The sequence below is a fragment of the Malaya genurostris genome, chromosome 3 (genome assembly GCF_030247185.1).
Source record: "Malaya genurostris strain Urasoe2022 chromosome 3, Malgen_1.1, whole genome shotgun sequence".
Taxonomy (NCBI): Eukaryota; Metazoa; Arthropoda; class Insecta; order Diptera; family Culicidae; genus Malaya; species Malaya genurostris.
In genome coordinates this window covers 180166306-180178366 of record NC_080572.1, presented here as the reverse complement: position 1 = coordinate 180178366, position 12061 = coordinate 180166306, and the positions used below count along the sequence as shown (strand labels likewise).

The 12061-nt window shown below is 36.6% G+C and overlaps 1 protein-coding gene across 1 annotated transcript in view; it reads left to right on the top strand.

Annotated features, from left to right (window-relative positions):
- The window catches only part of LOC131434407 (uncharacterized), a 1178250-nt gene that overhangs the window by 741053 nt on the left and 425136 nt on the right, over positions 1–12061 (top strand). Inside the window, exon 4 of the mRNA XM_058601081.1 lies at positions 258–296. Within this exon, the coding sequence (XP_058457064.1) occupies positions 258–296 (39 nt within the window). The remainder of the gene's footprint in view (positions 1–257; positions 297–12061) is intronic.

Here is a 12061-nt window from a genome sequence, read left to right as displayed (position 1 = left end):
CTTGTGATATTTTTGAAAATATAAGTAATGTGAGAAAGGCATAATTACACCACTAGGTGAATTAAAATAGTTTTTTACCCAACGGGTTTTGGTCGGGTACGAGTGAAATTTTTACTGCCCATTCGGGGTCAGGTCGGGTACGGGTAATTTTTTTTTTATTTTTAATCTTTTTTTACTGCTCACTTGGGTTTGGGTATGAGAATCTCTATACCCGACCATCTCTACTTTTTACTGATAAATGTTTCTTTCTTTTTCAGGTGAGTGAATTGAAGTTAAGGAGCTGGACCAAGTTGAAGGTAAACATATTGTTTCTCTGTACGCTTCCTTACTGCTTTGTCCTGTCTGCAGGTCTTCGTCAATCATATTCGACCTTGAGGCATTGGATAAGTTATTTCTGGTAGACGAGCCAGACGAATAATCCTCTCTCCTCGAAAATATCTGAGGAATTCGGATTTAGTATTTGAATTCGTTGCGGCTAAATGCAACGCATAGTCTCTTTTGTTACGATCAAGTTTTCCTTACCGGAAAATCACCACAAAAATGCTTGTCTGAAATTTCCATTCTGAGGCTAATAAATTAATCTGGAAAGTTCAATCAGAAGAGTTCTCTTTCTAATTAAACACAGTAAAGTGTAAGTAACTTTTTACAGTCACGATTTTGAAAATGAGCAATCTTTCAGATGTTTGAGCTTGGTCCAATAAAACGGGTGTTTGTTCAGGCATATTGACTCTGAGAAAATGTTTTACACGGACGGATCGCGAATTGAAGAAGCGACAGGGTTTGGTATGTTCAACAATAATGTTTCGGCCTCATTCAGGCTTCAAGAACCTGCATCTGTTTATATAGCAGAGTTAGCAGCAGTTCATTATAGTTTGAGTGTAATCGTCACATTATCTCCAAACCATTATTTCCTCTTCACAGATAGTCTAAGTGCAATTGAAGCCATTCGCTCAAACATGACTGGCAAGACTGAACCGTTTTTCCTGGGCAAAATAAAACAGTGCCTGAACGACATATTGAACAATAATTATCTAATCACTATAGTTTGGGTCCCGGCTCATTGCTTCATTCCTGGCAATGAAAGAGCCGATATTTTAGCCAAACGTGGTGCTATTGAGGGTGAAATTTATGAGAGACCGATCGTTTTCAACGAATTCTATAGCTCGTCTCGCCAAAGAACACTTGCAAGCTGGCAAGCTTCTTGGGATAAAGATGATCTGGGTCGGTGGATGCACTCAATTATTCCGAAAATATCGACAAAGGCATGGTTCAGGGGACTGGATGTGAGTAGGGATTTCATTCGTCTGATGTCTAGACTCATGTCCAATGTTGGGCTCTCCAAGACTAATTATTGTGCTTGTGGCGAAGGTTATCGGGATATTGATAATGTCGATTGGACATGCGTGGAGTATCGTGATGACAGATCTCAACTAATAAATTCTTTGTGTACCCAAGGTAGACTATCCAATGTCCCAGTTCGAGACATTCTTGCTTGTCGTGACCTTCCATACATGAAACTTATTTATCATTTCATAAAGAAAATTGGAGTTTCAATTTAATAAAGGCCCCTTTTAAGACTTAGTTCTGATTCCAGCTGCGTCCATGAGTTCAACTAATAGCTAAATTAGAATAATAATTATGTAATGATACAAACAAACTCGAAACAGTTTATGAAATTATCAACAAAATGTCTGAAAATAACAGCTTATTTTATAATTTATAGAAGTTAATCGTTTGGTTCAAATAATATTTTCGAGTAGATTTCATAATTAATGACGAGTTACCTAAGATGATATTTAAGTAATAAGAGGAATATGTTTTAATAAATTCAAATCGTTGTGACTATGTTAGAATTAAATTAGGATAATAATTTTATGTAAAAGTGATGCAACGGCGAAGAAAAACTTATGTAAACTGCCTTAAGAAATAAACGTATTTATAAAAAAACAATAAAACGGGTGTGAAATTTATCAATACAATTCTTTAATTCGAAAGACAAATGCTTTCGATATGATCATTTGATTAGTCGAAAATTAAAACAAATCCATTCAACACAGAAGAACCTTTCCTGATTTAAATTTGTCGTTTCTACTATTTTTTCGGTTGAAATATTAGAACGTATTCAACTCTAGCAAGCTTGTGAAATCCTACTGTCAATCAGCAGAATCAATCATAAAACCGTCCAAAACTGGATTAGAATCTCGACCGTAATCGAAACTGTACCATTCCGTGGATAACGGTCACGGTCGAATTCCGGTTCTGCCCCCAGAAGTGCGGATCATATTACCGTGCAAGTTCAATTGACGATTCACCACTGCCCAGGGGGTGGGAGGCGAACAACGCCGCTGACCTTTCCGCTGTTGTCACAAGCATTGCCCTCGTCGTCCTACCAATTATCGCCTGTCATGCCGCCGAAATTAAAATGCCAGCATCAATCACAACGGTGTCAATTTCGTTACCACCGGGAATCGCAGCATCAATTAGCCCTGCCGGGAGAAATTTGATAATCGAAGAAAATGAACGACATAGATCTTGCCGGTCATACGGTAATCGGTTTCCTAGGCTCACCACCACCGGCGCCATTCTTAGCCGTGGTGCCGCAAGCTGCGCGAAAATTGCCCTATCAACAAAGCGCTTTGACTGTTTCGCAATATTACACAATCGATCGATCGATCGATCGATCGAACCTCGGAACGAATTGCCGGGTTCGTCTCCTCGCGGCGCACAGTTCTCTGGCCGATTTGTGCGGCCGCACTGATTCGATTCTCCGGTAAACACTCGCCCTATCGAGCTAACGACCAACGCAGTGTCATAACAAGGCGCGCGAATCGTGACCGTTGGATCACTTCCTCCCCTGTCGGGATTAGGTTGGTTGGTTGGTGGGAATTCATCAGGTTGGCAATTTTCTATTTATCAACAGGATCATTGCGTGTTGAAGAATCGGACGGATGTTCGTTTGCATTTAGTAGTGGCGGTTTGAAAAATTATGCTTCTCCCGTCCCGGCCGTCCGTCCATCCGTCCATCCATCCATCCGTCCGTCCGTTGACATCAGTGATGCCCGTGATAATGATGATGATGATGGACGCGAAATGCAATCTATCAAGTCTGCGAAACTGTTGACGGATGGTGCGTGATGCGCATGTCCAATTCAGTTTTGGTGCGCAAAACAGTTTGAGAAGCCGCCGACGTCGTTCGCCAGATGAAAGTAAGATGCGAAATTGAGCTTTTGCTAGCTGACAGCGTTTTTTTTCTTTTATTATTCATTCAATGCTTTGCGTGGAACACTAGAAGAGTGACTAGACAGTCACGCACGAAGAAAAAGCTGCTGATTTGTTAAGCCGTTGAAATAGGGGTGGCAACATCAACGGGCCCCCTTTAATCTGCTTCGGTTAGATGTCATAACGACAAAACGCCGCTGGTGTGAAATTTCAGTTTTTAATGAGAAAAAATTAGCTATCATGAAACCGTCAGCCACTGCTGAATCTTCCAACGATTCGAAGCGTGATGAGGTTTGCGCAAATAAGGTAGTTGAATGCTTGAAAACTTGACTGCCTATGAAAGAACAATAGATCCTTCGATAAACGAAATTATCAAACATCCCGATTAGCAATAGAAAACGAAAGTATAACTGAGGTTGTTACGCTATTGAAGACCTGATTGGTTCCAACTAGTGGTGTAATGATTACTCATATTTTCGTACATAAAATTGTGGTATCCTTGAAAATATTTTTTGGTTTAACTTTTGAAAGAGAACAATGAAGTTGTTCTAAGCAGTCACTAGCATGATCCAAAAATTTCAACAGCTTACCCTGTACAACAATTGGTAAAATTAAATCGCAAATATCTCTTGTTGTATTAAAGAAAGCAACATAATTTCTTTGCTTTACCATCAAATATATGTTCAGCAATTTATGATAAAATTTTCAGTACTATGAGATAGCCACAAATAACTTAAAATTGAACGGAAACATATATTGGAGAAGCCAAATGAATGAAAAACTAACAGGAAAGATGATTTATTGGAAAAAAAGATATGCTCAGAGACAAGACTCGAACCTGCGTTCTTATGCATTCCGTGCATACGCGCTACCATTTCGCCACTCTAAATCTTGTTTTAGTCACTCTAAAACGCCAGGCAGACACAGTAGAACGTACATCGAACATGGTCTTCATCCTGGCCGTCACCCGGCCGATACCTTATGACCGTATAAAGGTATAAAGCGAGAAGACTAGTGTTTGATGGACAGAGAAGTTGTTTGGATGTAATGTATCGGTCGGGTGACGGCCAGAATGAAGACCATGTTCGATGTACGTTCTACTGTGTCTGACTGGCGTTTTAGAGTGACTAAAACAAGATTCAGAGTGGCGAAATGGTAGCTCGTATGCACGGAATGCAAAAGAACGCAGGTTCGAGTCCTGTCTCTGAGCGTATCTTTTTTCCAATAAGTCATCTTTTCTGTTAGTTTTTCATTCATTTGGCTTCTCCAATATATGTTTCCACTCAGTCATTGCAAAAACTGAACTTAGTTATGGCGGCTTTACGTCAAATCAACTAAAATTAAAAATCTTTAAAATTGAAGTTTCCTAAAATGTTTGGTATGAACGAGCATGAAAGTGAAATTCAGTGCCAAAATAAGGCAAGTGAAGTTTTAAACACATGAATGGAACGAATCATCGCACAAAGTGTATCGTGCAAAACCGACACATAGGAATACGGTAGATTTTAAGTGATTAAGTGCAGTGGGCTTACGACACGTTTACTCGCTAGTAAATCAGGCATTAACTATGTATAAACCATGAGTATTTTTAACTTACTAATATGGGAGAGACATATTTGTGCATGTTGTCTACGACGGTCAATTCAGTCATCCAATTTATAAGCAAAATGCTCTTATTACTGATATTTTCGGCTATTGCTAAATTGTTAATTCTTTATTACAGATAAAATTTTTTGACATGAACTGATTACTGCTTATTCGGCTTATAACCGAGAGATGTAAATGCTGAGTATGATACTTGTTGTTGTCGACTGATTGGGATTCCTTAAAATCTTTTTAATTCATTTACATGATACGATACGAGTGGTAAAAGGTTGACTATTCATAATAATACATTATAACTTTCAAAAGAAGAGATGGCTTTTTAATCAATTGATTTCTCGTCAAAACATTTATTTTTCGTTAAAGGCCAACATTTCGAAGTTTTTATTTTTATGTCTTATTTAGTCACCAATTTTTTTTTACAAATTACAATGATTTTACAAAATGTTTCTACAAATATTTCTCATCAAGTAAGGAGTGTATCGAAAATAAGCTATCCACAAATTTATCTTTCAAATTATGATAAAAAACCATATTTTATTCAAACTAAAAATTGATCCTTTATTGTACGAAGTTAAACTTGAGCATAATGAAAACCGGATGAAATTTAAGTTATTCCGTCACGAATTTTCTAACTTTTGATCGAAAGCTCTCCATCAATTTCCGGACAAGTGTTGCATCGCATTTTTTTTTACGCTTGAGCCCAATTTTTTTTGAACTTCTGCATGTTCCCAGCTGCCTTACCAGTCTTCTTGAAGACCCTCTTCACGATTACCCAGTAACGTTCGATGGGTCGTAGCTTAGGCCAATTTAGTGGATTGATATTTTTCTCAACGAATTTTATACCCTTTTCCGCAAGCCAATTGAGAGTTGTTTTGGCATAGTAAGCCGACGCAAAGTCCGGCCAAAACAGTATCAATCTCTTCTGGTGACACTCAGATCGATAGATTTCTGCATTTATAGTTCCGGTAGTGTAAAAAAATATTGACTTCAAACCACAGGAACATATTGCTTTCCATACCAGTACCTTTCGACAGAATTTCTCCATTTGAATCGACCTGTCCGCATCGCTCAAATCCTCCCCAATGACGACAGTAAAGTATTGTGGACCTGGATGGGTTTTTAAGTCCTCCTTTACATAAGTCTCATCTTCCATCAAAACGCATGCATCCGGACAGTAACAGAGTATGTAACAGACGCGAATACAATTTCTGGGCCCTTGTTGCTGCTCGCTTCTTCAGTTCTACACTTTGTTTCGAGATTTTCTGCTTCTAGTAGGTTTTTCACGTGATTTCGCCTCTTGATACTCTGGATCATTCCGATACTCGTTCCTGCTTTTTTGGCCGAATCACGTATTGACATCGATTTGTTCTTCATGATTAGAGATACTACTTTCTGGTCCAGTTTCGGGTTGGAAGAACCGGATTTTCTGCCTCTTCCTGGTAGCTCATCCAAAGAATAGTGCTCCCCAAATTTTTTAACGATGGTTTTAACGCTGGTATGATGAATTCCAAACCGCTTCGCCAATTTTTGCATAGTAATACCCTTCTCACTTAACGATGTGTCCAAAACCTGAATTTTCACTTCCTTTTCGTTTTGAAAACGCAGAATTTCAACCGCACAAACAAGTAAACAAACGAAAGCTGACAGCCAAACGCACAGCATGCTGTTATCTGAGCATAAAAAACCATACCAAATACATGCCTACAACACAAAAGTTTGTGGATAGCTTATTTTCGATACACTCCTTATGGTGTAACTTTTGTAATAGTTGGTTGAAAAACAGCTACTCTACACTAAAACACAAAACAAGACATACTAATTTACTATTTGTTTAGTAATTTTAATTCAAATTATTTGTCTTGCCAAGAACTTGCACAAGCACTTCCCACGCACATCGACTTCGATTGAGCACTGAAATATTGCAAGCAGCGAATATGGAAGACAGTGGAGCAAAAATTAGAGTGAGACAGATGAGTAGTGATAGACAGCGAAATCGGAGGAGAAATGGCAATAGAAAAAGGCGAAATTGATTGTTCATGTGTGAGAGAGAGCAACAGATCGGACAGACAGCATTCAAATTATGCGTGTCGGTCCTGAAGTTAATAGTTGAACTGTCAGTGAAAATATGGCACATTTCCAATATTTGTAAAAAATTAAATCTGTTTTCTTGATCGAGAATTCTGGTTTTGTTAGGATCAAAACTGTGTTCATTGTCGATCATATGACCCATCAATGCGTTTTTTTAACTCATCTGTTTTGCTCTCTGTCTGTACATTATAACTTTATCAGTTGACGAATCCGATCAATTTTTTATGAATCTCTTAAAATGGATTTTATAATATTCTTATTTGATTTATTACATGTTATACATGGGTTGTATATAATATTCAACCTAAATGTATTTCTATCATGTTTGTTTACCTTTCTATAATGCATAGATATAAAATTCGCTCAAACTGAAGAAAAAAAGGCGGTAGGGTAATGTCAGAGACATAACTGGATGTCGTGAATACGAAAACAACTGACATGTTCCTTAACACTTTCGAATATCAATTAGTTGATCAATTGTATGAATTCTGCTAAAATTCCCCTTTTCCACATTTTACGCAAAAACGAAGAAGGCTTCATTTGATCTCGATTACTGTGAATTTCACACAGCGAGAAGTGCACAAACCAAATCAAACAGTTCTATGTTTGCACTAAACTGAGGATATTTACCTTCGATTTGCGAGCAAGAAATTCTAATAGTTCTTTAGATTTTGTGATTTTGTGTGATGCTCTCCACCGTTGTCCAATTTTCGTTGTTTTTTCACCAATGCAAACAACTGGCAGCTGTGACGTAATCGCTCTTGTCGGAAGCGAAACTAGCTTTGCAAACGACACAAAATACATCTGCTCGTAGTGGTGACAGAATCATAACTGATCTAATTTTTGTTAAGAGGTTTCTTTTTACGTGATTTCGTTTGTAGTTTTTTTCACTAATGGGCGGTTCTAGCGGCTATAAAAAATAGTCGCATACAGAATTTGAATGTCGATAATTTCATTTCGGATTTGCATAATTTATTGAAAGAAATTATCAGTATGCTGTGAGGATTTGTTTCTAGCATTCAGAAAGGTTAAAATGCGTAATTCTCTACGACACTCGTTTATACCAAACATTTCAGAAAAGTTTAATTTTGAATATTTTGAGATTATGTCACAAATCTGAAAATTTTATCATAAAATTGTGATCATATTTCCGATGGCATGTAGCAAAAATTATGTTGATTCGTTAGGTACAACAAGAGATATTCTCGATCAAAAACTTATCACTCTCTCAGAGGGTAAATTTTGAAAAGGCGCCCCATAGTAAAGTAAGTCGTATTGACGACAAAAATTCAGAAGTGAAGCATGTTAGTTTTATTCGTAGTCATGTCATCCAGTTATGTCTCTGACATTACCCACCGGCATTTTTCATTTGGATCTAAGGTCGTGAACATCGGCTAAGTCTTCTCTGAGAAAGCGAAGTGTGTTCTGTTTTGGAGTTTTTAACCTCTTTAACTACTTTCGGAACCGGCATTCGTGGACCAGTATAGCCGAAGTCGATTCTTATGGCTTACAAATTGGACTAGATTTCAGCCAAATTCAGAATTTCCCCGTGTTGCTCTAAATTACGATTTGAAACTACAAACACTAGTCACACTTTAAATTCTGGAACCGAAAGTAGAAAATTTTTTTTTTATTTCGATTTAAATTTGAAAAAATTAGTCTGTCTTCAATTTGAAAAAATTGCCTGTCTTCAAGAAATCGAAGTGTTTCGCACTTTTTTCAATACACCCAAAACTCCGTTTGCGAACTTTTTTTTTCGTTACCTCTTTTTACGTAACTCCTTCTAAGAACCAAATCCCTAATAAGGTTATTTTTTGTTACGAACCAAACTCCAAGTAACGTGAAGAATTTTAACGAACCTACTTCGTAAAAAGAGGTTTTAGCATACAATGAAAACGATTTCATGGAAACTACTGAAATAGGAATATTTTTGGAACGGGTATGAAGAGTAGATTCCAGAAAATGATGTTTTAGGTGTTTTGAACATCCAAAATGGTGACTTACGGTTCATTGATATTCCATGAAAGCCCTTGCAATATGGGTATTTTCGGAACAGGTTTAATGTACTCATCATGCCGCAAAATAATGTTTTAGGTCGATCCAAAATCAAAGATGACGACTTTCGATTGATTGAAATTCTTTGAAAATGGGTGTTTTCGGATCGGATTGGGATTCGGTATATTGCAGTATTGTAAGGGTTTTCAAGGAAGTCGCCGGCTTGGATTTCAAAACCACCTTAAACATCATTTTCCGACATGAGTAGATGTTGTTACGAAGTAGATCTTGTTACGAAAATACAAAAATTGTAGGGGGTTTTTAGGGAATATCAATAAATCGGAAGTCGCTATTTTGGATTTCAAACGACTCCAAACATTATTTTCTTGCACGCAATCTTCACATCCATTCCGAAAATAACAATATGATTGGTGGTTTCCACATTCATTACACGAAACTTTTTTTACGAACCAAATCCCAAATAAAGTAAACTTTTTTTACGAGCTACCTCGATTTACGAACCCCCATTTAGTTCGTCAATGGAGGTTTCGGTAAACTTTCGGAACCGGCCATCAACTGATATTCGAGAAAATCTCGAGTCCAAGTTAAACGATTTGTTAGGTATGTTGACTCCATGCTCTAAATGATGATTCGAAATTTTTGAATTCTTATCACACTGTTATTTCGTAAGTAAGACCTTTTTTTTGAATATAACTTAATGTAAATCAGATGAGTTATTTTTGATTTTTTAAAAATATTTGGAATGTTCCACCGCTATCACCAGCACTTAATAAACAGGAAACACAGGACCGGTACAGCCAAAGTCGTTTATTTAACCATCAGCCAACAACATTTCCAAAAAAAATGATTTTAGCACAGTTCCAAGGAGTTTTTACGTTCTTTGGATCTTCACTTTAGAGCATTTGTTAACTATTTCCTGTCCTAACGGAACCAGAAATTGGGAACCGAAGTACCAGAAGTGAGTTTATTTGCTCATCAACTAAAATCTAGAACCTGAAACTGGAGATTATTTTCAACCAATTTTATGGAATTCGTTTATCTTTCCAAGGTCACTAATGGATAACAAAGTGCTTGATTCACCTAGCAGGTGAATGATACCTTTTTTATCGCATGTATGTTTTGCATGAATATTCTTCGATGTTTTTCGTTTTCATGAATTTTCTTATAGGAAAACATTTCAACAATATTCTGTGAAATTTTGAAGCATATCGGAACAAAACTTTTGAAGTTATGGGTTTTTATCTTTGCTTATCTTATACTTCGAAGAGCCATGAGCTCGGTGTACAGGCCCAAGCGTTCTACTTTGATTGACTTGAAAATTTGACAAAAAATTCTATGAATGAACTACGACCAAAAATTAAAAAAAAAATTAAATAAATCAAAAAGAAATGATAGAATAGAATAGAAATATCTACTCTATCTATGCTACATTGATTTGTTGACGTCTGATTAGTCTGCGCTGACATACAGTGGACACGGCAAATCATGATTTTTAGGAAGCGTTCTCAAAAATACCTCTTCAGCGACTTATTTCTCATTTTTTTTCCACGAAAAAAAAAACAAAATGTTGTTCGAATGATGCTTTGTATTATGGAAAACGCTGATGTTATGAGCAAAATGATATGTATCATAAAAATTTTTATGGAATTTACTCACAAAATCATCAGTAGTGGGCATGGTCTCATGATGGTTCATGATTTTCATGATTTCTTAGTCATGTTACCGGTAATGGATTCGATAAAGTTTGAGTTTTATTGCAGTTGGTTGAATGAAACACAATTTTTTAAAGAAAAGATTGAGCCAAAAGTAAATTATTTATTAGGGAAAAATTTCCTCACAATCCATCAAGTGACTTCCAAGCAAGAAGTACGTTGATAAAACATTATGGCCGTGGTTGTGAAAAATCCTAGAAGCATAGCAAAACAGTTGGAAATAGATAGTTCGTCCGTAGTCCTGTGTGGTAAAATCTTAAAGAAAGATGGCGAGTTGACAGTGGAAGAAAAGCTAAGAAATGCAACCCCGTGATTGCAAAGAAAGTGAGGGATTACTTCAAATGCATGTTCAGCCTTACGACGTAACCAAGAATGTCAATTCTTCCGTCTGGTTTGTCCATTAGACAAAGATCAAATTAAGTCTCATTGATTCCATTGATATCTAATACCTTAAAAAGAGTGATAAGAATGTATCCGAATGGAACCCATACCGATTTCTCAAAGATTCCAACCTATTTCAGAAATTCAAAATGAAATTTATTACAAAAATTCTTCAAGTTCATCTGTAGTTGAAATTCTATATTTTTATCAAGAAAACGTTTGCATGTATTCAACGAAAAACAGCTTGTGAATAGAATTATGACAGAAAACTAAAAAAAAGGATCAAAGCTTAGACGATTTAAAGGATTGGCTGAGCGCTACTAAACTTAAGAAACTATAACTATTCCAAGCACGTTTCCTTCGCGTTTCTTTTTCAGTTCATCAGCACCACCTAGCAGTTCAACTTAAATCTATAAGCAAACACAAATTTTACACTGCTTATGAAACACTTTAAGCATACTACACCGAGGTATAATAATCTTTTCTAAAGCTTCGGACGTGAATGAGTACGCACTTACTGTCCTTTCTTCAGTTTCGCGAAGGTAACACATTTTTTGGTCGGATCTGGCATCGTGCTGTTACGCGAAATCGGTGATAGAGTGTTACGAAACCTACGAGGTTTTTTTTAGCAATTATGAAGAATAAACCCGGAAATAAGAATAGGTTTCCAAAAAACGACATGGACTTTATTTAGATTCAGACTATTACTTTAGTCATCAACGCATAAAATGTCAAAAACTGTATGAAGAATAACACTAGCTACAGTTTACATTAAACGTAGAACGAATAATTTTCCTCCTAGTTTCCAACAAATCGTAAAATGTATATACATTCGAAAATATAGAAAATATCTGACGATTCAAAAGTGCAGGAATTTCTCCTGGGCTAGAGACGTAATGAATTTTACGTTATGGCCCCAGGGCTTGTCTGTATTTTTACTCAATAAAGAATCCTGCACACTAACGGTGCTATGGATTATATTTTACAAGATGCACAATGCACAAAAGGAAAACAATATAAAAGATATGTTCCCAAATCTG